Raw genomic sequence first — 26,428 nt, forward strand, 5'->3', positions numbered from 1 at the left:
CTGTGATTCGCCGGCTTCTGTCGGCCCCTCCTTCCCACGCGGGCCGCCTCATAGGGCGATTCCGCCTTGCCTGGTCCGCCGCTCTCCCTGCCGTGCGGTTTCGTGGCCTCTAGGGGGAGCCACGCCTGGAACAGTCCGCACTTCCTCATCGTTGCAAAAGCACCTTTCGTGCCCTCGCCCAGCGCTTAGCTGGGAAGTCCACCAACCCCGCTGCTCAGTCGGTCGCTCTCGATCCGCGCTGCTCCAGAAATCCTTCGCGGGGGAGGGGCCACGGCGATCTGGAGGTCGCGAGCGAGCCAGCTCAGCGCTAGATCAGCGGTCGGGGCGGCTTTGCTTGCAACTCGGACGCAGCGATGTCCAAGCCGCCGCCTAAGCCAGCTAAGCCAGGTAAGGGAGGCGCTGGTCTCCTAACCCGAGTGAGTCCTTTTCTTCCTGGTAGCCGTCATCTTGACGTTGCTGCTGCCGTCTCCCCTCTAGTTGGGAGGGGGCGGGGGCCGCTGGGAAAGGGGGCGAAGGGCGCATCTTGAGAGCCGTCCGGCGGCAGTGGGTCGAGGACGGGAAGGGGGTCCTCCCTGACACGTGGATCGGCAATTGCAGCGGCTCAGCCAGGAGAGCCGCGCAGGACGTGGTGCATTTCACGTCCTAAACTGAGATGTAACCCCCATACTGTAGCTTTGGCAGCCTTGAGTCTTGCTGACCGGTTCACTTTTTCTGCCCCTTCTCTCCTCGGTTCTCTGCTGCTGCGATGCGCTGGAGATGGAGACGAAGAGGCTCGCTTGGAGAGGAGGAAGAGCTACTCTCTGGGTCGGGTGGGGCTCGGAGGGAGCTTGTCACTGTCAAAAGTCAGGCCAGGAAGTTGAGCTGAGCCGCGAGGCTCCCGGCGGTGCCACCTGGGGGCGGGCGGCGGCTGCTCCGGGAGAGCGGAGGCCAAAGCAAAACAGATCGATCGCTTGAGGTATCTTTGTAGCCGCTGCTGCCGAAAGCGCGCCGGGGCGGGCCGCGTCTGGTGCATTAATGCAGTTTGCGAAATCGGCAGCAACTGAAGGACTTCCCCGCCCCCGTCTTCAGGCTTGTCAGAGGCTTAGAAAGTGGCAGGTTTACAGTACTGATCCGGAAGGTGGGGAGAAGAAGGTGTCCTGACACGCAGCCTCCTAGGTAAAAAGTGCCCGACGTGCATTAACATACCGGGCAGACAAGCAAGCCCTCTTCATACCTAGGATTTCTCTCAATCACTTGCAAGACAAAATAAGACTTATTCATTTGAGGGGAGAAAAAAAAAGAGTTGGGTAGCATAAAATCACTCCATAAAATCAATGAGTTTGTATTGTTGCATTCTTACAAGTCAGGCCATTCCCCTCTCTAACTCATTTCCCCTGGAGAGAGATTCTGAGTTGATGAAAGGATACTAAGCTGCTGGGATCTATAGCACAGATATTTCCTGATATGTAATATACAATGGAGTAGAGCATTTCCCTGGTACAAGAGAAAGTGAGAGGGAAGTTATAAAAATGTTGAAATAGTCCAGAACTTGAGGGTTTCTTTCTCTAAACAGGTTGAATTGATTGTGGGGGTCAGTGTGGGATGGGACAGAGGGTGCAGTGCAGGACCCCAAACTTTAAATTGTAGCAGGAATTCCCAAAGTGCAATTACTTGGATCTCAGTGACTGAAAGTGTCTAAAAGAAAAATAAAAGACTTCCAGAGCAGTGCAACACCGAAAAATGTAGATTAATCCCTACAGCAGGAAGTCACGTAATGTTAGACCACATTACAAAATGTGGTAAATTACAAAATTGTAACTTATAAAATTTTTAACCCAGAAAGTGCACATTATTTATTCAATTCGAAGAATAAAATAAATATTTTATATCTTTATAAATATTGCATCCTAAATTGATTCTGAGGCACCTTACATTTGCATCGGTACTAATACCAATTAAATGCTAATACCAATTAAAATAACAAAGTGGAGAATCATTAAGAATAATTCAGGGAACAGAGAGAGATTCAGGTCACATTAACTGTGACTCCCCCAAATTTTAATCATTTCCTGAAAAGCCATAGGAGACGGGGACTACCAAGCTTATTTGGGGGTGGGGGAGGGAGAATCACAGACAAACAGCCAGGGATGAAAGGCTCTCAGACAATTATAGCTTTTTAGGCAACAGGGCCTAACAAGGCATACAAGAAAGCCTCAGATGATGGCAAAGCAAGTTCATGAAATAAAACAAATATTTTGTGTTTTACATGAGCCTTCCTCAATCCATAGCCCTTCACATTTTTGAACTACAGTTCTTCCCCAGCTGGCACATTTATTTCTCTGGATAACAAGGACAGAGATTTTTTTTCTTTTCTTTTTCTGAATCATTTTCCATATTTCTCTCTGAAAAATATGTACAGTAACAGGCCAGATAGTATGATGGCATCAGGATCCCCTGCCTCACTGGAAGAAAGGGAGATTATGCTTGTCTCAATTTAGCCTCTTACTTTTGGGAAGAAAATGTGGTATAACTGACTTGTTTTCTCCTTGGGGCAATTTATTTATTTATTTATGTATTAAACAAATATATAAGGCTGCCCAAATCATACATAGTGATTCTGGGTGGCTTACAAACTTGCAATCAGTTTTGATGGCATTTCAATGTTCAAAGAACAATAGGGAAGGGTTCTTAGGCATCAAAGTCCTGATCTCAACCACAAACATACTACTTAATTTTTAAAATTCATATAAATTTGGGGACCCCTTTTTGTGCAACCTATGTGTAACATCTAGTCTGGCCTGAGAATCCAAGTGTGGTTTTAAACTTTTTAATAGACGTGGGTCTTTGTCTCATGCTTTGTTACTTAACAAATCCATTGTCACTTTTCAGTTGTTTTGCAGAACAATTATTTTCCACGAAGAGGATGTAATTCTTGTTTTTAAATTGAAGAACAAAAAGTCTATCTAAGGAAATATCGTGGCGAAATTTTAATAGTCCAGTCCTTGGGAGTAACCTAGTCTCAGAGCCATATCTTGTTAGTTCCACAACATTAAAAAGTCTTTTACCTAATCCACATAATCAAGGCAATTTACAATACAAGTAAAATTGTGGAGGCAAGGGGAATCAAAACCAGCAATTAATTAAAAAGCTACTGATGTAGGAACATACAGTATATGGCAGCCTTGGAAACTGATGTCCCATATTCTCCCATCCAAAATGGGGCTTGGGGAATTAATGTAATAGATAGTGGGAGCATATAATTGAGAAAGGCTGATACTGGACCTTGTCTCTAAAACAATATTTATTGTTAGTTACCCTGAGCAATATTTTTCAGAAAGGTGGGATATATTATGCAAATGCTTGCTGAAATAATATTTTGTTATTGTTCTGGTGCCTTCGAGTCGGTGTTGACTCCTAGTGACTGCCTGGACTAGTCCCTGTACTTTTCTTGGCAAGATTTCAGAAGTGGTTTGCCATGGCCTTCTTCTTAGGGCCAAGAGAGTATAGTGGTATGTGGGAATGACCTTTAGAGATGAGGGGAAGAGATGCTGCCTAGGGAACGATCAGATAAAATGGGGAGGAGTCTGCAAATGCATAACGGGCAGAGAAAGAAACTTAGAAAGGATCCGCCCTAACTTGTCAGGCAGTAAAAAGAGACCACGGGAGATTTGTACTTTCAGACGTGCATGATTCTGTTAATGTAGCCTTACAATAAAGTAGAATTCGCTCATCTTGTCATGTTTCCTGTCTGGTCTACCTGGGAGGTTGACATCAATCTTGGATGGTGATTGATGAGCATAGGATTTTTTCTTCTTCTTCTGGACCCATACAACTCTCATCTGCTGCTCAGCAGTCACCTCCATCTGCCTTTGGGACCCCAGCACCTACGCCCAGGCCTTTCTCAAGCATCAGCAGTTATGGCTTTAGGTTCTGGGTCACCAACATGACAACCACAAGTACCTCTCTTGGAGCTTCATGCCTTACCTGCTCCCTCGCTTGCTTATTTATTTAGAATCTTTTAATTAAAAGGAATAGAAGGGAAGCTGGCCTACAGAAAAGCAAAAAGACAGCCTTGAATATATTGTAAGATGTAAGTTCTGGGACTGATTTTGTACTCTGCAAATACCCCAAAGATTTTCATAGAAAATAAAAATGACAGCAGGGGGAGGGGGTTGCTGCCCAGTACTCTGATCAGAAAAGAAGAGAAGAGAAGTAAGGGAATGGAAGAGACAGTAGGTAAGAATGCATAACATCCTTCCTCCACCAGTTCTACCTTCTTTGCACCAAAAGTAGGGTTTTCCAACTTGCACTGGTACATGTAGTGCTGTCTGGTTCGCTTGCTCACTTCATTTCATTGTATGGAAATACCCCTGCTCCAATTAGCTGCTGTACACTACAGCAGGAATGCCTCTTCCCTCCAGTGTCTACTTACTGCCTTCCAGGGCCACTTTTGTAAACAAGTTGGCTGATAGAACCGTGAAGTGTGGACTGGACCAGCCTGCCTGCCTGTCTTCCTGCCTTCCCTTTTTTCTGACTCATACTGAAATGATGGATGTTTTTTTAACACTAGGTGAAGCTGACAAGAGTTTTGCCACTTTCTAGCCAGGTGACAGGAAAAAAATGGTAAAACTATGATCATCCCCTTCCCCTTCCATCTTGTGAATGCAGGGAAGTGTGAAGTGGGGGGGGGTTTTGTCAGCAGAGGGAGGCTCATACAAAAGCTCCATCAGTGCAATCCATATGTCCTGAGGGCTCATGAAAAGGAAAGCAGTTGGCACTTGCTTGGCTTGGCACAGGTAGACAAGTAAAAAGGCAAGGGAATCCACTAATTGTCAGCCATAGTAAATGCAATCCAGGCAGAACGCAAAGGCCATCACTATGATCAAAGTGGAGGCAGGGCTTGAAATCTGAGGGGGAAAAAAAGGATTTCTTAGGCTGACATCCTTTCCATCTGATTTACACATGCAAGTCAGGCAGCTGAAGGTTGTGGGCAGAAGTTCATATTGCAAACAGATATGACAAGGTAAATATTTTAAGTACCTGGAAAAGCTTCATAACACTGTCTTTCCAGACATCACTTCTAAATCAGATCAGCTCTGTGTATGTTTGAGGACTTTTGAATTCCACACTTTGAACTTTGAATACAATAGCTTAGAGCAGTGTTTCTCAAACTTGGCGACTTCACGATATGTGGACTTCAACTCCCAGAAGTCCCCAGCCAGCCACATCTCGAAGTCGCTAGGGTTGAGAAACACTGGCTTAGAGTCTTGTTTTCAGGAACAAATGCAGTACGTAGGGTCTGGCTGCAGTGGAGCAAGAATAGGGCTGTGCTAGTTCCACTTCTGAAGTCTGTGCAGCAAGCACACTTGTCTGCATAGGGAACATCTGCACAAGTCATAGTAGGACAAGAAAAAGGAAATGATTACATTTTTTTTTCTACCACAGAGCTGGAAGGCTCTGTGCTGAGAGAGTATCATTTGAAGTAGAAAACTGGCAACACCCCCACGCTTTTAAATCTGTTCCCTTTCTGTTCATTACCTGGTCTAAACATCTGACCTGAAAAGCTTGCTCTCTTTTTAAAATGGATGCCATTGTTATAATTAAGTTATTTTGGACTATTTTGAAGCGTCTCTTCTCTCTTCCACTTTAATGGTTGCTTTATTTTATCTGCTGCTGCTGTTAGACTTTTTCAAACATAGTTTTATCGCTTATGGCAGAAAGCCAAGGTGTGAACTTCTGCTGAAATGGAACTCTTAAAAACGTCTTGGCACAGTCTTCCCTCAACATGAACACATGAGCATAACCATCACAGCAACAAAGCAGTACAACTTTGTTGTGTCAGTGACCAGAATTCCACAAGCAAGCAACAAAATAAATACTAAATATAAACAAAAATGAAATAGGTCCAACTGTATTATCAATGCAGTCAAGTCACAGCCAGTTCTACGAATAATCAGATAAGGTTTTGCCACATTCAGAGAAACAGAATTGTGCTGGTTAGATGGCAACAGCTGTACAGAGCCAGTTTGGTCTTGTGGTTAAGGCAACGGGCTAGAAACCAGGATACTGTGAGTTCTAGTCCCGCCTTAGGCATGAAAACCTGCTGGGTGACCTTGGGCCAGTCACTCTCTCTCTCTCAGCCAAACTCACCTCACAGGGTTGTTGTTGTGGGGAAAATAGGAGGAGGAAGGAGTACTAGGTATATTCCCCACCTTGGGTTATTTATAAAAATAATAAAGGCGAGCTAAAAAAAATCTAAATAAATAAATAAAAAATACAGAAAATAGAACTGAATGGTATGGAACATTTGTTAAAGGAGCCTATAAAATGTAAACTGCACAGCATTATAAAAGAGCAATACACCTAAACATGGGCCCTACATTCAACAACTACTTTGCCACAACAGTGTCTTGCCATGTATGGGACTACCACATCTCCACGCTGTGTTCAGATGAATGACCATGTTGTCAATTGCAATAGTTCCAATGCATTTCTTAAATGAAAAGACATTCTTCACAATGATATTTGTTTTGTTTTTGTTTTTGAACTTATAATGGAAAGGCAATTTCAGTTCCTCTATTTAGTATTGGAAACTTGTCTTTCTTAGAAGCTGAAAATGGGTAAGCATGTGTTGTTTGGTGTGCAAGGGAGGGAAGGTAACTAGATAGGGTGCAATATCATTGTAATAAATGAAAACAGTATAAAATGCTGGTGGGAATCTTTTTATAGATGGTGCCATTGGTTGAGGATTATGGGAGTAGCAGTCCAGTAGATTTGAGGATTGCTAGAGAATGTGGTTTTATACAATGGATAAGTTATTGTAAAGGGCAGGGTTGAAGAAAATGAATGAGTTGAAGAAAAGCTCTAGTATTCAAAAACAGTAGCCTATTATTGAGAAAGTTTTAGTGTTTAGTTTCAAGGATCATCATAAAATCCTTCCCCTGAAATAACCTCAGATTATTTTAAAGGGCTGTTTCCCCTTATATCATACATAAAAATATTTCATTTTTGATACAAAAATAATTTGTTTACTTTGGCAGAAATTGTTTACGAGAACATAGACATTGATTTTGGAGGGGTAGAAGTTAATTGCTGTCATCCCATCTCTGCTGGTCATTTCCAAAAGCTGTTTTTTTTAAATAAACTTCTCATAGGAGTTATATTTTCAAGCAAAGCAAGCTGTAAAGAAATGGTTCAAAAATCCGCAGAACCACTTTTTGCTTGGGCATGCCCTTTTAAGAAATCTGCACGGTAGCAAATCCCAAAGAAAAGAGTCTGTATCATTTGTGGTTCCTGTTGACATAAGCAGAAGAAAACACAGAAATAATTGGAGTGTAATTTTGTCCCTTGTGAGTTTGCTATGATGATGAAAGGGGTGAAAATAGTAGCACGCTTTACAGATTAACACCTGATAACACTTGTACTAGTATTTCAGGAAATTTGCTGCCAGAGAATGGTGGCTTCCTTGTTCCCATGTTGCATGGTGCAGTTCAATGGTTTTTTCTCTATATCAGTGTTTCTCAACCTTGGCAACTTCAAGATGTGTGGACTTTAACTCCCATAATTCCCCAGCCAGTATGCTGGCTGGGGAATTATGGGAGTTGAAGTCCACACATCTTAAAGTTGCCAAGGTTGAGAAACACTGCTCTATACTATTTGTACACCTCTGTTGTTTGTATGATTGGAGCAAAACAGACATTGAGATTTGTAATAGTCCAGTCTAGTTTTTCTTTAAGTCCCACTGAAATCAATAAAAGTCATTGTTCTTGCTCATTTAAATGTAATGTTATTTCACTGTGGGAAGAACTAGTAGTAAAACCTAATTGTTAGATGTTGTGTCATCTCAACTGGGCAGAATTACCCAGAGAGATTGCTACCCATCTCTTTGTGAGTTGGGTAGACTAGATCCCCATCCAGTACAAATTAGTTATATTAGAGGCCAATGCAATTGGGGCAGTTATATTTATCATAGATTTATCCAAGAACAGAGATAGAGGAAATAGAAGGTCCCAAGGAAAGAAAATACATGGATTTAGTATACTGTTGCTATTTTTTTTTAATCAGATGTTTTTCTTGCAGTCCAAGGTACTCTCAACAATTTTTTCCAGTACCACAATTCAAAGATACCAGTATTTCTTTCTTGTGGTCCAGCTTTCATAGCCATATGTGACAACTGGGAAAATCATAGTCTTGACAGTATGTATCGTATACAGTCACTTATAACCCTATCCACAGATAAGCCAACCCTTGGATTTTTAACCAAAATAAATGAAAAATGAACCACCCAGAGAAAAGCCAAACCTCAGAATGTTCATATTTTTTAATTTTCACAATTGGCTTATCTGTGGGTAATCCGCCGATTATGCATTATTCATGGCAGTATTTTGGTTAAAAATTTGAGGGTCAGCTTAACCGCAGATGGGCTTATATGTGAGTATATACAAGATATATGGGTACTTTAAAAAGTATTACAGTATCTTCTCATGGACAAGCCCATCCACAGAGAAGCCGAACCTAATTTGGGGAATGTATTTTGGCACCTAAAATTCTCGGCTCATCTGTGAGTATATACGATACCTCTATTGTCTGTGTGATGGCTCTGCATTTTAATATTTGTCTAGTTCTGTCCTATGTTTTTCTTCCAAGTAGCATACATCTCTTTATATCACCGCTACATCTACTGTCCTTGGGAATGTTTTTAACGTAGGAAGATCAAGTCTGTTAACTACTTCAACTTTATATCTGCCTATTTGCATTGGGTTGGTTTTGCTGTTGACATATAATTAGGTTACTATCTCTATTTCTTGTTCTCTAGCATTTCTCATTATACATTTTTTACATATGTTAAATATATAAAGGTACAATATACAATTTTGTTGGGTACTTTCCTAATTTTGAACGTTTTAGTAGCCCCTTGTTCATTCCCTGTTGCTTCTTGGTCACCATACAGATTCTTCAATTGGCAGATAAGGTGACGAGTACATCCATGTTTTTAAGATGATGATGATGATGTGCCATCAAGTCAGTGTTGGCTCGTAGTGACCACCTAGATTTTCTCCATGATTTTAAGGGCTATCCACAATTTGTTGTTTTCTATATATGCCACTAATATTATAACAAATGAACAGCCATACGATTCCTGCAGTTAAACTGGTATTGTTGTCGGTTTGGGGGCCATTCTGATCTGTCAGACGTGTTCAATGATATATGCTCCACACACCATTATTATAGCCCCCAGAGCTTCCAGAATCACATTATCAAATTTTGGTAGCAAACTGATGAGAAGCAGCACAATTTTCGTTTTTTTTCCTCTCTCTCTAGGAAAACAAAAATGAAAGTGGTATAAGCTTTCATGTAGCTTAATACTACAAGGAAAAAGAAAGAAAATAAACATTAAAAAACAACAACAGGAATCCAGTCTCTGCCTCCTTCAGGGGCTTCTAGGACACTAAAAAAACTGCCATTCCAAATATAGTTGCTTGAGTAGCTTTAGGAAAAGGAGAAATATTCTCTGATAATGTTTATTTCTTTCTGTATTTTAGGACAGGTGAAAGTTTTTCGAGCCCTATATACATTTGAACCCAGAACAGTAAGTATGTTTCTACTTTTTAAAAATAAGTAAATAAGGAAAACTGTATTTTTGTATATTAAGTGGTAACTTAGTCCAGTCTACTTTTTATGAACATGAAACGCTGGAAGGAGTATGTGTATTTCACCTTTGGAAATGAAATATCATTTGATTTTTATTTTTTTATTTTTTAGATGAAAGCTGCCAATTGTTCATCCACATATTTGCTGAGAACTTAATCACATGGCCTCTGATTATGCTTTGGCGTCTAGATAAAAATGGACGCAATGTGTAGTTTAAAGTAGACAACTCAGCCTTTTCATTGCTAAATCATATTCTGGTATGCAGTGGGGTAAAAATCACCATACTTAGCATGTTCAGGCCTTGATTGTGTAAATCCCACCAAGTGACCCAGTCATTCCTGAGATACAGTTCAAAACGGCTGAGAGAAGTATAACAGGAAGTGGTGCATGATTGCAAATGGCATTTGTAACCACTAAGAATTAAGGAGGAATTCTTTTAAAAGAAGGTTGCGTCTACCTCCTCATTCTGCACAAGTAAGTGCAGTAAGTAAGCAAATAAATAAGTAAATAAGCAAGTAAGCTTATTTTATACAAAGTTTTGGGGTATGATTTCCTCAGTTATTTTAACCTACCGTTTTCATGGTTTGAATTTTATGGTAACCCGATTGAAATTTTGCAATGGTGAGTGGATGGAAATGTTTTAAATCAATCAATTTCTGTAACCTTCCAGCTCAATCTGCTATTGTGCTGACTTAATCATGTCTTGGAACTTGTTTATCCCAATGTCTGCCTTTTCTCAGTGTCACTGAGTTTAACCCGTGACATTTAGAAAGTTGGAATTTAGAAGATTATGAAAGAATGTAAGCCTCATCGCTCACTTTTGATGCACCTTAGGGAGACCAGAGATAGACTAGCTTCTGCTTGTTCATCCTGATCAATTACAGAAAAAGTATTAATCCAACTATGATGAAAGATGCAAGTCTTGCTTGCAAGATGTTTGGATCTTTTATTATACAGTATTCTCTCAAACACATTTTCTGAGCATTTGTTATACCTTGGCTAAATTTTAGAGATAGTATTCTTTTAGCGGTTATTTCATGATTTCACCTCAGCAGGGCCAGCATTTAGCTGATATTGTCTAGTATCGGAAGCTAAATAGGATTAGGCCTGGTTAGTACTTGGATGGGAACCTTTCCAGAATTCCAGGGCTGAAGCTACACCAGGAATAATGCTAAAAGGGAGACGGGGGGACCCACAAAATTTGACCATTTCATCAAAATTACAAAATGAGCATCGCAACACAAGCTCTGCCCCTTCCATAGGTATGTGTGACATCACAACACCCATACAAAAGGGGCAGAGCTTGCAGTGTGAGAGCACAATTGTTCTGTCATTTTTCTATGTTGCTTTCTCTTGTGGATACCTCTGACAGAAGGGTCCTTGTTGTTCCTGGGTGTCAAGCTTAACTCAAAGGAGATTTTATCCTTTCATAAGATTGGTGGAATAAACAAATGGGCAGAATTTCTACTTATGATTCTGAATGAAGCCTATTTTTTTCCCAAATGAGTTTAAAGTATATTTGTAAAGGCCTTCATTAAGCTGTAGGCTAAGCAAGTGATCCTGTCCCTAAGCCCCCACCCCACCCCCCATTTCTTCATTACACTAGCTGTATTGTATGAGCATTAGCCTCCCCTTAAGAGCCTTTTCTGTGCCCTGAAATTCAGAAAGGACTAGTAATGCAAAGGCTGTAGCCTTCAAAAGAAGGTAATGGTTGGGGTTTATCTCAGGTCCTTGGGTTGGTACATTGTACACACTGTACACACTGGTACATCAGATGTAAACTCCTACTTCATCTTTTTCCATTTTACTTCTCTAAAACACAAACACACACACCACACATACACCAAAATCTGATCAAGTAAAATGAATCAATGAGCTCTATAGAAAGACATAGTTATTCTAGTTCATCTCAAGCCCTGTAGTAAGATCCTGCATTTTACAAGTTCCCCATTAAGCTTTCACTAAGCTTTAGGCTAACTTAGAAACAAGATAGGGAACTCTGAATAATAAACCCCTTGGCAATGCCCGAGTTTAAAGTAAATTGATAAATAAGATCATTCGTGAGTGATCACCTATCTCACTGACCATCATATCATATAACCCCCCTCCCCATGTAATAAATATTAGAGGTGACCAGGTATATATGGGTTTTGCAAATCCCAATTTAGAATATCTGCATTGGCCTGAATTGCATTGGTTCAGAGAACAGCTCTCTCTCACCACCAAACTAGTGAACTAGGGCCATATTTCCAAGTCTAGGGAAATGCAGATCATCCCTGGCCCCTATAAACTTCTTTTCATGTATCTATAACGCAAGAGACTCACAGATGTATCTACTGGATACTGCAACAGACTCTCAAAGAGTGATAGGAAAGCCATTAGCCACTTCTGCATCTCGTTATATGGCTGCATTGGGGTTTGTTACTGTCTGTATTGGACTGATGGTGAAGAGAGAGGGATGGTGAAAGAGTGGTGGGGGGCGGCTCAAGGGCAGATTGAGAAGATGGTTGTCAGTGGTTGCCCAACCCACAAAATGTTTTCACTCCGATGTATATGAGAATTGCAGACTAATTGGCACATGATTCAGGTCTGTGGCCTCTCATTCTGGTTACAAGTGGTGCTGCAGCAGATGTTCAATCCTTGCTTATGCATACTTTCCCTGCTCTAAATTACCTTCTTCCTACCACTGCTATTAGCTCTGCAGCAAAATCGCTACCATCACCAACATCATCCTTGTACTTGTTCCAGTTTCAACACAATGACACAGCCATTCTTCAGCATCAATATATCAATAACAATAAGGAACAGTTGCTATTTCAGTTTGATTCAGTTGCCGATCTACTGCACCATATGAAGTTTGACTCTTCTGTTGTGCAAGTATTGTATTTATTTTTTCATCAATAACCAGTAGGTGGCAGCAGGAGACAAGAAAACTCATTTCCTTTGCTCTCCAGAGATGTCTGGTACAGGACAGTGTTTCTCAAGCTTAGCAACTTTTAGATGGGAATGGCTGGGAAATTCTGGGAGTTGAAGTCTACATATCTGAAAGTTGCCAGGGTTGAGATAAACTGGTACTGGATATAGTATTTTTGTTTCCTACACAGTTACATCTTTATAAGTATAGTAGATACAGTCATGGTTTTCAATACAGTTTACATCAGTTCTTTAACTAATGCAGTCTATTTATTGTTCCAGCCAGATGAACTGTATTTTGAAGAAGGAGATATTATCTACATTTCTGATATGGTGAGTTCATAAACAAAACCACTGAACCAATCCCACCTTAAGAGAATAAAGTGCACCTTGAACTCCCAGTTGCCTTTTTCAACACTGCTTTCTTTTCCCTCCAGAGTGACACAAATTGGTGGAAAGGAACCTGCAAAGGAAGAACTGGACTAATCCCAAGCAACTATGGTAATTTTGTAAATTGTGTTCCAAGAGATATTTGTGGATGATGATGATGATGATGAAGATGATAGAGGAGGATGAGGGGGGGAAGCGGGAAAATCAGAAAATATAAAGACCTTCAAATAGAAGTAGAACAACTGTTTCAAAAGAAAGCAAAGATAGTACCAATAGTAATAGGTGCTTGGGTGAATTCCAAAACATCTGGAGCACCACTTGAATCCCATCGGCATTGACAAAATCACCATCAGTCAATTGCAAAAGGCAGCTTTCCTTGGAACAGCTTACATCCTACAACAATACCTTTACTATTATTAAACAACATCTGCCTATCCCAGGTTGTTGGAAAGGACTCAATAGGTGGACAAAAATGCCAAATCTAGTCTAAACGTCTGGTTGACTGTGTGACCAACCATAATAATGCACTTTTCAGGTACACCTGTGAGTAGAATTAAAACTGGGATTCTAAGCAGTAAGATATATTAAGAATGTTATACTGTTGGCCAAGTTTTTCGTCCTTTGCTTTGCTTAGGTTCTTCCTTGAATTTAGGTTATTGAACAAGTTCCCTTTTTTAGTTCAACAATTTATCTTTCAGAAAAATCGTTTTCTGACTGTGACAACCATTTTGTGATGGCATCCTTGACTCTCTCTCTCTCTCTCTCAAAACTATAGAAATCCCTGCTGTAATCTCAAATTCTTGTTAAGGATGTCCTGTTCTCAAGAGTCAGAGCTGTGCAATATTAAAAGTCAGTGATTCACAATCAGGCCAGAAAGCGGAGCTGTTGAAAAGTCGAATATAGAGACATTTTGTTTTGAGATTACCAGTCCAGGATGTTCTTATACACAGGCTTAAGCTCTGAATCAGTTAACAGGGCTTTTCAAAAGAAGCTTGGTAGATTATAGCTCTGAACGGGAACTTCTGAGAAATCAAGATTCCTGGCCTGTTCACAGCCCATTGAATTCCTTGGCCAGGATCCAAAAGCTAGATAATGAATTCTGCTTGTGCAGCAGAGATACTCATATTTGTCTTACTCTTAGCAGCTACAAACCGTCTCCCACACTCAGGACATTCAGAAACAAGCTCGGACAGATTATGAGGAAGTACTTCAAGAATGACTCTGCTATGTACCTATTCAAGCTCTCTCATAAAGGGGCTTTGTTGATTTGGCTCTTGAACCCATTGCAACTAAACAAGTTTGGGTTTATAGTAAAGGATGTAGCTGCTGCTGTGCTTCTTAATTTATACAAGCATTAAATTATCATGATACAGTTTCTTACTAGAAGCACTTTAAGAATTCTTATTTGAAATATTTTAACCTGCAAAAGTCAAAATGCTCTTACTTTTAAGAATTTAAAAAGTAGGACCTTATATCACTGCCAGTACTCTAAATGTTGAAAGTCTTCTGTGTGGCAATCCTTCAGGTACCTGAAATGTGCTATGATATCCCCACTTTGGTTGTCTTATTTCTAAAGCTAAACATACACGATAATCTCAGTCTCACCTCATAAAACTCAGATTTCTAATCCTGGGATCATTCCTGTGGACCTTATTGGCCCTTCTGGTTTCTCTGAATCTTTCTTGAAACATGGTGCAGAGAACTGAATACACTACTCATGTGGGGTCCAACCAGTGCAGACTGTGTGAAGTTATTTCTTGTGATTTGGAAACTCTACTTGATGTGATCTGAACATGCATTTGCCTTTTAAGCAGTTACATTACCCTGCTGACTCATATTCAGCTTGTGCTGAGCTCCTATTTTTTGTAAACATCATTACCAAACCACATGTCCCATGTCCCATACCTGTGTAACCTATGTGAAGAATTTAGCATTTGTGTCTGTTAAATTTCATAGTTATTTTTCAGCCTATTTCTCTAATGCATCCAGATAGTTTTGAATGTCTTCTGCAGTATCAGCTATCTTACTCAGTTTTGTGTCATTTTCAGATTTGGTAAGAGACAGGATGAGGACAAAGCCTTCTGTATTTTGTAACATTCTTGTCTGGTATCAGAAAAATATGCATTTTTTTTCCTTTTCTGCAAAAGTGCAAAGTCTGAAACAGCAAACCCTTGCAGATGCATTCTTATCCAAAAATGTTCTTCCTAATAAAACACCCTATCAGTCCCTCCTGGCTTCTGGTGCAGATTCCCATAGGATATGCATAAGCTCCATGGTTTAAAAGCCTCATTTCTGCACTCAGTGGGCTAGAACTACTCTCATCCTTTTGAACAGTAGAAACAAATGGTCAAAACATGGAACTTGTTTTCCAAATTGTGAACCCTATAACCATAACTGAACTGAATCCCACAATTCTGTCATCTTCGTGTTCTTATTATCCCTGCAAGGAGAATTGTATGTTAAATGCCTATTGTAGGAACAAGAGACAATTGTTGTTTATTCGTTCAGTCGCTTCCGACTCTTTGTGACTTCATAGACCAGCCCACACCAGAGCTTCCTGTCGGTCATCAACACCCCCAGCTCCCCCAGGGACGAGTCCGTCACCTCTAGAATATCATCCATCCACCTTGCCCTTGGTCGGCCCCTCTTCCTTTTGCCTTCCACTCTCCCTAGCATCAGCATCTTCTCCAGGGTGTCCTGTCTTCTCATTATGTGGCCAACGTATTTCAGTTTTGCCTTTAATATCATTCCCTCAAGTGAGCAGTCTGGCTTTATTTCCTGGAGTATGGACTGGTTTGATCTTCTTGCAGTCCAAGGCACTCTCAGAATTTTCCTCCAACACCACAGTTCAAAAGCATCGATCTTCCTTCTCTCAGCCCTCCTTATGGTCCAGCTCTCGCAGCCATATGTTACTACAGGGAGCACCATTGCTTTAACTATGCGGACCTTTGTTGTCAGTGTGATGTCTCTGCTCTTAACTATTTTATCAAGATTGTCATTGCAATACAAGGCCCTAAAACCCCTTGTGGCCCACAAAAGCCTTGGGTGTGACCCCCACGAACATTCAAAAGGTGTAACCCACTTACAGTGTGAAGGTGCAAAAAGGGAACATTCTCAAATGATAACGGTGAAGAAATCAGATCAACTATATTTGATTTAAACTAAATGTGAATTAAATCAAATCAAATTTTATTTTTTTCCTGGCTGTATTCACACTTTTTTTTTAGAGTGGGGGAATGCCCCTCCTGGCACAACACTCAGAAACCAAATAGACCATTATTTTGCACCCCTGCTTTAAGTACAATTATATTCATTTTTATTGTAGTACACTGACAGCATATCACTGATTTTTTTAAATCAAATAACAACTTTAACTGTATCCTAGAATATTTAGAGGTAGCAGTACAATTGTGTTCGTGTGTTTCTTTTTAATTTGTCATAGCAAATGGTAAGTTATTCGATAAATGGATAAGCTACAGACCAGAAGCTTCTGTGTGCACATGGACATGTTACTGTGTACCAGAAGTTCTGGACTGGTCCTTCCCAGTTTTCTTCAATGTCAGAGAAGCTTTGGGTGCCCAGTTCCACTGCAGATATAGTTCATTTTCTGGCACTGAAAATGAATAGGTAGTTTTTGCTTACAAGGAGCTCCATTAAAGATATCCAAGTTCAATGGAGCTTTGGGGCATAATGGTAGAAGTTTCAAGTTTATTGATCGACTTTAAATATATTAGTGCTATTGTCTTCAGTCCATTAAGAGACAGATTAATACAACTGGCTAAAATGGCATGTATTTTTCCTTTTGCTTTAGTGGCTGAACAAGCAGAATCCATTGACAATCCATTACATGAAGCTGCCAAGAGAGGTAAGTGTAGGGTCAATACTGAACAAGGACTTCATCTGGTCTCTTCTCATTGATTTCTGGGCTGAAATAGATCATTCTGTTGGGGTTTGTTAAAAGTATACAGTACATTCTGTTGGTGAGCTTCCTCCTAACGACAGAGGTTTTTGCTTCTTTCTTCTCCATCTGCTTTCAAGGATGCTTCAACTTTTAGGGACTGAGTTGAGACAAAAGCATTTTTTTCTACAATATACGCTGTCCTGTGGCAGATGAACAGTGGTGGATAGTATGAGAATGAGAAATGTTTGATTGTAGGAACTGGGAGGGAGGTTGGATTATCTGAGTCACTTTAACCCTTTTCTGTCTTCAAAAAGAAAAAATGTGCAAGTATTTTTTCCCCTCCTTAGTTATTTCTGTATTTTGAGGCAAATAATTTGGCTCTCATGTTATGACACACCTTTGTCCAACTTGATGCTCTCCAATTGGGTGGGATCATAACTCCTTTCATCACCATCCGGAAATATGCACAAGGTTGGAGGCCTTTGTCAAAATGACAACAGCAGCATTGTGCATCATAACTCAGTACACTCATGTGACATCATGATGCACTTACAAAAGGGGTGGTGCTTGTGTTGCAGTGGCGTGTTGCTGCTTTTGTTGGTTGACACTCATACCCATGCCTTTGACCTACTATAGTTAAAGGTTAGGGAAATATATTCTGTAGCTTTATTTTACCTGATAAATGTGATTTTATCTTTTTATAAATATATTTCTTGAAACAAGTACAGTTCATATACTATGCTGGCATTAATATACAGTATGGTATAGAATAATTCATTATTTTAATGAATTGATATGATAAATGATGTGATATAATAATTTGTCTTAATAGTTTTTTTTAAGATGAACACATACATAAATAATCAAAATAAACTAGTGAAATAACGTAAGGACTATATTATCTATTGCATTTGTTTAACAATCTTATTAATAGAATTAATCTGAAAGTGCCAATACTTCAATTTTATTTGGAACACACTCCAAGAAACTTATTTTCAGATACATTTCTAGAGATTATGATTAATACTGTAGTCCTTTGGAATATGACCATTTTATATGTCAATCCTTTTCATCTGTAGGAAGATATGAAAGTTTTCTTGCGATGCTTGCCCTCAATGGCAACTTTCTTTTGCCATGAAGTAATACCTGGTTGGCAGATAGTCTGAACCTGGGCGGCATATCAGAAACACCACTTTTTTCCCTGATGTATCTAACCATGCATGTTTCAGTCACTGGCATCAATGAAGTAGAAAAATAGCTGCTCTCCCTTTCTTCCCTGCTGATATGTGCTGGCAAGGCTGAGAAAGTTATGATTTTCCACTATGGACTTCTTCCCTATTAGCATTATTCTATCCATATTCTGCTGATTATATGGACAATTCATAATACATAGATAAACTGTTTTGTTTTCAAGCACAGAATACTTTTTATTATTATTTTATCTATATGATTTATGTCCTACTTTTATGCCCAAATACATAATTGTCCTCCTGCAAGAAGAATCTTCTTGTGGGGTGGGGGTGTAGATAGATGGATGGATGGATGGATGGATGGATGGATGATAGATAGATAGATGAAATAGGTTGCTATATATATAAATGGAAAGATGTAGTCTCCAAGTGTTTTTCTGTCAGTTTCTTGGTATATTACATTTAATATTTAATACATATTTTCTTCTTTTTCAGGAAACTTGAGCTGGTTGAGAGAATGTTTGGATAACAGAGTTGGTGTCAATGGCTTAGATAAAGCTGGAAGCACCGCCTTGTTTTGGGCATGTCATGGTGGACACAAAGGTACAGTGAAATTCAGTTTCAATTTTAGAACCTCGTTGTTTTCAACATTAAAGCCAACCTTATACTTCACTGATTTGTATTTTTTTTTAAATGGTTTTGCACATATTTTGTATTCATTTCTCTAATGTTTCTACTTATATATGTATTTTTATCTCTTATACATATTTTTTCAAGCATATTCACTATTGCATGCCATTTTCATTTTTTTACAAAGAATTTTAATATATATATATATATATATATATATATATATATATATATATATGAGAGAGAGAGATCTTTAATATAAAATATATCCACATATTTTTGACTGGACTGCAAAATTTAGAGAAAACACCAAATGAAAATGTTGTTCATGGATTGGGATGTACAATTTGGCTTTCTTACCCTTTTCTTCACAAACATATACAGTATTATACTTTACTTAAGTCAAAGGATGTTCCTAGATGTTTCATTTAGTGAGTTAGTGAGTCCAGTTATTACAGCCTTTCTCAATCAGGGGCGATCTAAATATATCAGGATTACAATCTGGAGAATTTGCAATAGTCTGCCAATTATAAATCCTGGAAATTGTAATCCATGTGTTTTGGGGATATAGCTTGGAGAAATAAAAAATGAAGCATATGATCAAGTTGTACATGATGATTTTATTCTATTCTAGCTGTTTGTCCAATTAATTTTCCCAAATCTGAAAATAATAAAATGAGCCTCTTTGCTGATTAATTCAAAGTCTTGGCTTTCCTAATTTCTCATGAAGTTTTCCTTTTTTTCTTCATTTGGTGTAGACATCGTGGAAGTGTTATTGGCACAGCCAAAGGTAGAATTAAACCAACAGGTAGGGAATGATACACTGAGTGGCTTTCAAGAATTGCCTTGCAGTAACATAATTTTGCAATTGAAATGAATGAAGCTGTTCCCTTTGAACCCTTACAGCTGGTTTTGTTCTCCTTCCACAGAATAAACTGGGAGACACAGCTCTGCATGCTGCCGCATGGAAAGGTTATGAAGATATTGTGGAAATTTTGCTGGGAAAAGGTACTGCATTTGTCAACTTACCTAAATTCTGAGTTAGAGGTCTATGTTTTCCAAGAAATTTGTGTTCTTAACTCACAAACTCTGTCCTATAACTGTTCTCTATTGGTCCACAGCAATTCAGCATGTTCTGAATAATGAACCTTAGTCTTCTGTTATATATCCAACTGTAATTTTCAGTATGGAACAAGCTAACATATTAAGCCATAGTTTCAAAGATAGTTTGTAGTGTTCTAAAATGAAACTTGTTGATTATTTACTAAAGGAGAAGGTTATCAAAAGTTGTTGTTGTTGAATAGACTTATATGGCCACCAATTTGGAAGGACTCAAGTTTAGCACAAGACTCACATATGACTTTATTAAATCAAGATATGTTCATAGTACATAGCTTTGTGCAATTGTATTAAATATCAGGTGACATTTAATTTTGTACAGTTAAGTAACCATCTTTCCCCCACCTATTGAGGGGAAACTTCTCAATAAGACAGAGTCTTATTCCTGAAGATCCCCTACATCAACTAACAAAGAAATATGCATGGATGGAAATCCTCAGTGGAACCTGAAATTATTGCTTTGGTCCTTTAGAACATCAAGTAGATTAAACCAAGCTCTGGGTATCTCATAGTATCTGCTACCAGGGAGTTGACTTGAAGCAGTTACTAAGAGGGCCACATCCACAAAACTGCAGAATCAGACAAGAGCTGCCACTGCAAAACTGCCCTATTCTGGTTGCCAATCTGAAGCCCCCAGATGGCCATGGAACATGAAGTCCTCCTGCAGCCATCCAGATCTGTTTGGATTGCAACGGACTGGAAATTCTAATTGTTGCAATTTAAAAACTTTGTAGAGAAGCCCAGGATATTGCTGCATTTATGCTGCATTCTAAAGCTTCCACTGTGTGAGAAATTATGTCATTGTTATTGAGGCTTATTTTAAACCTTGGGTACATTTTATGTACATAAATAAATATCAGATGAAATACTGAGAAGGGTTGTTGACCTAGACACTAACCTATGATTCTGAAACTCAGGCAGGGATCTTTCACTTTACAAAACATTTGGATTTACTTCAGTTTACTGAATAAACCACAAGTGGCTGGGGTCATGCACCATGATATTTATAAACCATGGTTTACAAACTCATAGTGACTGGGTCACACAACATGCTAAGCCAAAATTAGGCAAACCACATTATGGCTTAACATAACATAAATGACACCAGTCCGAGTCTGAACTTCAGTTAAACAGTGAAAATGCCATTAGCCATGCTTGATTCAGAGGGGTCTTATTCTATATCTTTGCATTTCTATGATGAAAGCCCTACGTATTTCACATTAGATGGGAAAATAGTTCAGTTTTTAGATAAGAATTGAAAATAAGATAAGAGGGATTTTGTTTCTCTGTCCAAACTTAGATACAGTTGCCCTGTATTCTGTTTTCATAAAGGTGCCAGAACAGACTTAAGAAACAATGAGAAAAAATTGGCTTTGGACATGGCTACCAATGCTGCCTGTGCTTCCTTGCTTAAAAAGAAACAAGGGCAAGGTAAGTTTTAGCTTTTTCTCCACTTGTGGTTCTCCCAGGACAACTGGACCCCTCCAAGGGACAGAAGGCTTCAGTAGACAGGTGGCTACCCAAAGAGAAGATATGCTTTCAAACAATTTCCACTCTTAACTAGGATTAGCATGTCATGGGAAGACCCAGTTCCAGTCAGTAATGGGATTGGAAATAACTAGTCTTATCCCAAAAGAACTCTGAGGTTTGGGGGGTTTAAACAACCTTCCCTCAGTGAGGCAGTTTCCAAATTCCACCCAGTTCATTGTCTATTCAAGAAGAACTGGGGACAATGAGAAGAGTCTCCATTACAGCCCTCACTGCCAAAGCCTGCAGCCCAGAGTCCAATTCCCAAGTACAGATGGATACTGACTGTGGCTTTCCTGGCCAATGGGAAAAGGGCCAACAACATAACAACAGAATGTTAATAATATCCTGGCACAGAGGCTCATGAGATGCCAAGCAAGACTGGAGAAAGCAGCTAAAGACACTCCATCCTCCAAAATGGAGGCTTTGGACTCAGCATGGGTGATTGTGATTGTGTGCTGCTCCAGCGACTACTAAGGAGATATGACTGGGTTAGTGGCTGACTGAGTTAACCTGTTCTGCAAATTCAGGGCTAGCTCACCATTCTTTCCCCCCTGCAAAATATATGAAATGCTCTGAGGAGAAAAAAACCAACCAACCAACCAACCAACCACAAAAACTCTTAATAGACTTGGCAAAATGCCAATTAATTAATTAATACAATTTATATAGCTGCCCATCTCAAATACATAACTCTGAGTGGCTTACCATTAAAAACAAGACAAAAGACCAGAATGCAATATAAAAACATACAAAAAGCTTATAAAACCATATAAGAAACCATATAACATAATCCTGAGGTACCAAAACAACAATGATGATGGCAAATGCTTGAAATATAATTATTTTTAGAATGTAGAGATACATTTGGAATGTGGGAAAGTTGGAGTAATAGGAGATACATTCTAAAACACTGGCCTAGCTCGAAAATGACCATTTTATATTTGTTTCCTTTTTTTTATAGACATAATGCGAACATTAAGCAACGCAGAGGAGTATCTTGATGATGAAGACTCTGACTGAACTGCCTTAATTTTGCCTTGAAAATCTATGGCCTTTTCCTTTCATCTTTCTCAGATCCTTTTTCTCCGCAGTGACAAAATATTTTTTACTCACAATGTGTGCTACTATAATTTAAACATGGGGAGACATTCCTTCCTTCTCCCCTATTAAGGCTATAAATTCCCTAATTGCTTTTAAATTATTTGCCTAGAAGAGAGCTGTATTGAAATAGGCTTTACCTTTTAATAAGAGGTATAGCATTTATAGATATCAGCCATTTTGGGTGGGTGGGGAATAAATATCCATCTTAAAATATATCTGACATGATTTGTGCTATTTTATGGAGGAAAACATCTCAGGAAATTGGATTCTCTGCAGAACATTTTCACCATTCCTGCTTCTCCTCTCTGTCCCCTCCATATATATTTACATGTAGTCTCTACATTAATTTGATTTTCTGCACGCTAGAGCTCCTAATGGCAGGTTACATAAGGAAAACTCAGGGCAAGGAGCTAGGATTAAATGACTCCTTTCATGTTTCCCTTGAGAACTGGTTGTGATTGCAATTATTGTAAGTTCATTATCATGGCACCAAAAAAGAGGTTTAGCACCAGATGAGGACAGGGAGAGAGTAGTATTGGGGGGGGGGGGGGGAGAGAAAGTGAAAGAAAGATTGCTTGGTCAGCTAAAATAGAGCCATTTTACCTTGTCTGTTGCTCACAGCAGTCTTTCACAATCTGCCCTCTAGGGGCCTTGTAAATACAATTGCATCTGGAGGGTTCCAGGTTGGGAGAAGCTGCCTTAGACAGTAAAAGGAGGCCTAATTCTGTCTTCCACTCTGAAAGAACTGTAGGAAGAATTAGAGACAAGGAATGTACGTCTAAGCCCAAACCCATCCTCCATAATAGTAATTTTGGAGATGAAGAAAGGCTGAGAGATTTTGTATATGTGAGAGATTTCCCCAATGGTTCATCTTCTCGCCCCTGTATTTCATAGAATCCCTGCTCTGGGTGTGTGTTTGTGTGTGTGTAGATGTGTTTGTACATGTCTAATTCCTAAATTTTAAGGGGAGGGAAAACTAGGTAAGATATCCTCAACTGTCTTGCTTTATGGCTTTATGAGTTAATAAGTCAAGAACTGTGGCTTCTGTCCAACTGAGCATGTGCAGAATCCTGTCAGTTAATCTGCAGCCATTTCTACCATCTGTTGAGCAAACAATGGAATGACAGAATCCTATTAAGTCTGGTCTTTGGTTTCATCTGAACATCTGGTTGAAGCTATTGCTACAAACAGACCCAGCAGCTGGATTAAGAGAAAATGCAGTCTGCCAATCAATTACTGTCCTTTATTATAACCATAGATTACAACATAGAGGTGGCACTAAATCAGTCTTCCCAAAGTGTTCCTGGCAGGGAATAATGGGAGTTGCATTGAAACATATCCGGAATATATAGTATTGGGGACAGCTGCGCTAAGTCTTCATGCGTGTGTACTAGATCTCATTCATTGATGAACATGGTACATAACCTTCTGTTTGTACAAGTTGCCCACTTAACTTTGGGGAAATTTACCTAGAGAAACAAGTTATTCTATGGTAATTTTGAAAGTACTATTTGTGTTTGTGTCTGTAACAGGGACGTGATAACTCTTTTCACCATATGCTCTTAGGCTTTCCTCTTTTTTTTCACCTATAAAGTATTTCATCTCAGAACAGATATGTTTCTGAACTCATTTGTAAATGTAAAACAGCCTACAAACCAAAAGTATCTTCAGAAAAAGATTCAGTATGAATAAATATTTTTAAATGCTTTGAAACTTAATTGTAGTTCTTCTTTGGACCAACAAGAATTTGCCAGTGTCAGAATAAGTAATGATTCTGTAGACCACCTCTGACATCAGAGTGAGACTGGATTTTGGGTGCCATAAAAGAATTACATTATTTACCTTTCGGTGGCATGTTTGTTGCCAGAGAGGGTGAGATTTTTATCTCAAGTGCCAGAATGCCTTCCCTAGTCTTAGGTACTATACTCTTTACTTTAACTGATAGAGAATGACAGAATTGTTGCTCTGCCTAAAGGAGCAGAGTATCTTGGCCTGCTACAGAGGCTGTGCATCAGAAATGCTTAGCAGATTACCACTGCATTTTAACCAATTTACTCAAATAGGAGTGAAGAGGCTGCAACCATAAATCCATTTTAAACATGTGCATATATTGTAGATTGGATGCAGGCTTTACTGCAAAGCTAATTATTGTTTCACATTAATTTACATCCAACACAGTGCCTTGGAATGAACTCTTTCTTCCTTCTTGCACATATAATTAAGTTCTTCAGATGTTTGTCTTATTTTATAGGGCTCTTACAACTCCAGACATGTTTACAGCACAAATACTTCTGTGGATTAGTAATTTACTTGGGTTTTTATGAGGTTTTCACTTTATGTTCTTGTCCTATCTGCATATAGAAGATAAAGTTTGTGGCAAGAGTTGTAAACAGCTCATACAAGTAATTCCATTTCATTGCACTCAATCTGGTTTACTATTATATAAACTAATAGATCTTTCTTAAAGAATATTTATTATGTGTTTATTTGCATAACATACATTCACCATAAACAAATGTGACTTTCAATAAAAGATTCTAAGCAAATGAAGGAAACTTTTTATCTGTTTAGAAGTCAACATTTCATCTTGACCCTCTGAAAAACCATTACTAAGGAAAATGGAAATTGAGTTACAAATTTCTGCATAATTTCTAATTATAAGACATCTAAGTAAGCCTTAAGGAATAATCTACTTCACATTAAAACCATAGTTCAGAAGTAGAAAACCTATAGCTCTTCAGATGATGGTGAACCCAAAGTCCCATCTACAACAGCTAACATAAGGAATTAGGAATCCTGGGAGATACATATAATCAGACAATTTGTGATAAGCTATAGATTTCTTATTCTTGTTACAGTAAAAAATATAGAGCATTATGGTGAGGAATAGAAACTTCAATACAGATTTAAGAAGCCAACAGAATACACTGGAAACACTGTCACAGAAGCACATTTGGAAAACAAAATACAGATACTCTAGCTGTGTTTTTTCTTTTCGTTGTGTAATAATTGAATCTGAAATGGCCCTGATAATATCAGTTTGGACAAAGGAGTGATGGCAAAATCAAATAATATGAAATGCAACCCTTGAGAAGCATTTTTTAAAATCCTATACAGTTCTACTGTGAAAATTCCCCTGGATAAGTATTATCATAAAATATAACATCAATAAAGCGATAATAATGCTGCTAAAAGCAATCACAACTCATTTTATTTATTTATTTAAAAGGTTTATATGGCCACCCATCTTAAGCGACTCTGGGCAGCTCACAACAATGAGCTAAAAAATTAGTACAAAACTCATAAATGTTCCTCTCCACAGAAATCTTTAGTAAAAAGCAAAAGATTTATATGATCTGAAGAGAAACCAGAGTATATTTAGGATATAGGACTCATTTATTGTCCTATATTCTAAAATATTTTGTAGACACTAGGCAAAGCGGCAGGGACGCGGTGGCGCTGCGGGTTAAACCGCTGAGCTGTCGATCGGAAGGTCGGCGGTTCGAAACCGCGCGGCGGGGTGAGCTCCCGTTGTTAATCCCAGCTCCTGCACAACAAGCAGTTTGAAAACATGCAAATGTGAGTAGATTAATTGGTACCGCTTCGGCGGGAAGGTAACGGCGTTCCGTGAGTCATGCTGGCCACATGACCCGGAAGTGTCCTATGGACAACGCCGGCTCCAAGGCTTAGAAACGGAGATGAGCACCGCCCCCTAGAGTCGGACTCGACTGGACTTTACGTCAAGGGAAACCTTTACCTTTACCTAGGCAAAGCTCCTAATGGATAAATAATTTACAATCTTCCAGAGCTACAATACCCTCCTCCAAAACATTGCATGTGGCTTCAGAGGTTTTCCAAAAGTTGCTGCCAAACTGTAATTTTAATAGGTTTGAATAGGACCATGATATATATGGAACAATATTTAATATAATTGAAGTTAACATTTTGTTTGTTTTATAGCCTTTCTACTTTATAGCTGCAAGTATTTGTAGCTAACATTTTTTTAAAAAACCCAAAGGATTTA

General features: G+C 39.0%; 1 protein-coding gene and 1 non-coding gene across 3 annotated transcripts; one reads left to right on the top strand and one right to left on the bottom strand.

Moving 5' to 3' along the window:
- The first annotated feature begins 114 nt into the window (after nucleotides 1-114).
- Nucleotides 115-24,117, top strand: OSTF1 (osteoclast stimulating factor 1). 2 transcript variants are annotated; one of them, XM_063295153.1, is made up of 10 exons: nucleotides 123-387; nucleotides 9,522-9,568; nucleotides 12,826-12,876; nucleotides 12,981-13,044; nucleotides 16,745-16,798; nucleotides 18,520-18,627; nucleotides 19,413-19,462; nucleotides 19,584-19,662; nucleotides 21,106-21,204; nucleotides 22,265-24,117. In XM_063295153.1, exons 1-10 carry the CDS (start codon nucleotides 354-356, stop codon nucleotides 22,321-22,323), a joined length of 645 nt encoding a protein of 214 aa, XP_063151223.1. In that variant the 5' UTR covers nucleotides 123-353; the 3' UTR covers nucleotides 22,324-24,117. The 2 variants fall into 2 exon arrangements, with proteins under 2 accessions (XP_063151224.1, XP_063151223.1); XM_063295154.1 differs by lacking the exon at nucleotides 21,106-21,204 and having other exon boundaries at nucleotides 115-387.
- A 1,551-nt stretch (nucleotides 24,118-25,668) lies between these two features.
- On the bottom strand, nucleotides 25,669-25,780 carry LOC134492645 (U5 spliceosomal RNA). The gene has a single exon (XR_010067502.1). It is a non-coding gene; the product is annotated as a U5 spliceosomal RNA (small nuclear RNA).
- Nucleotides 25,781-26,428: the final 648 nt, after the last annotated feature.

The sequence above is a fragment of the Candoia aspera genome, chromosome 2 (assembly GCF_035149785.1).
Source record: "Candoia aspera isolate rCanAsp1 chromosome 2, rCanAsp1.hap2, whole genome shotgun sequence".
In the NCBI taxonomy this organism is placed as follows: domain Eukaryota; kingdom Metazoa; phylum Chordata; class Lepidosauria; order Squamata; family Boidae; genus Candoia; species Candoia aspera.

Bases quoted from the DNA above. Each gene is read 5' to 3' on its own strand.
- OSTF1 (XM_063295153.1), top strand. From the start codon at position 354: ATGTCCAAGCCGCCGCCTAAGCCAGCTAAGCCAG. The intron at 9,569-12,825 runs GTAAGTATGTTT...TTATTGTTCCAG, and splicing joins ATACATTTGAACCCAGAACA to CCAGATGAACTGTATTTTGA. The intron at 12,877-12,980 runs GTGAGTTCATAA...TTTTCCCTCCAG, and splicing joins TTATCTACATTTCTGATATG to AGTGACACAAATTGGTGGAA.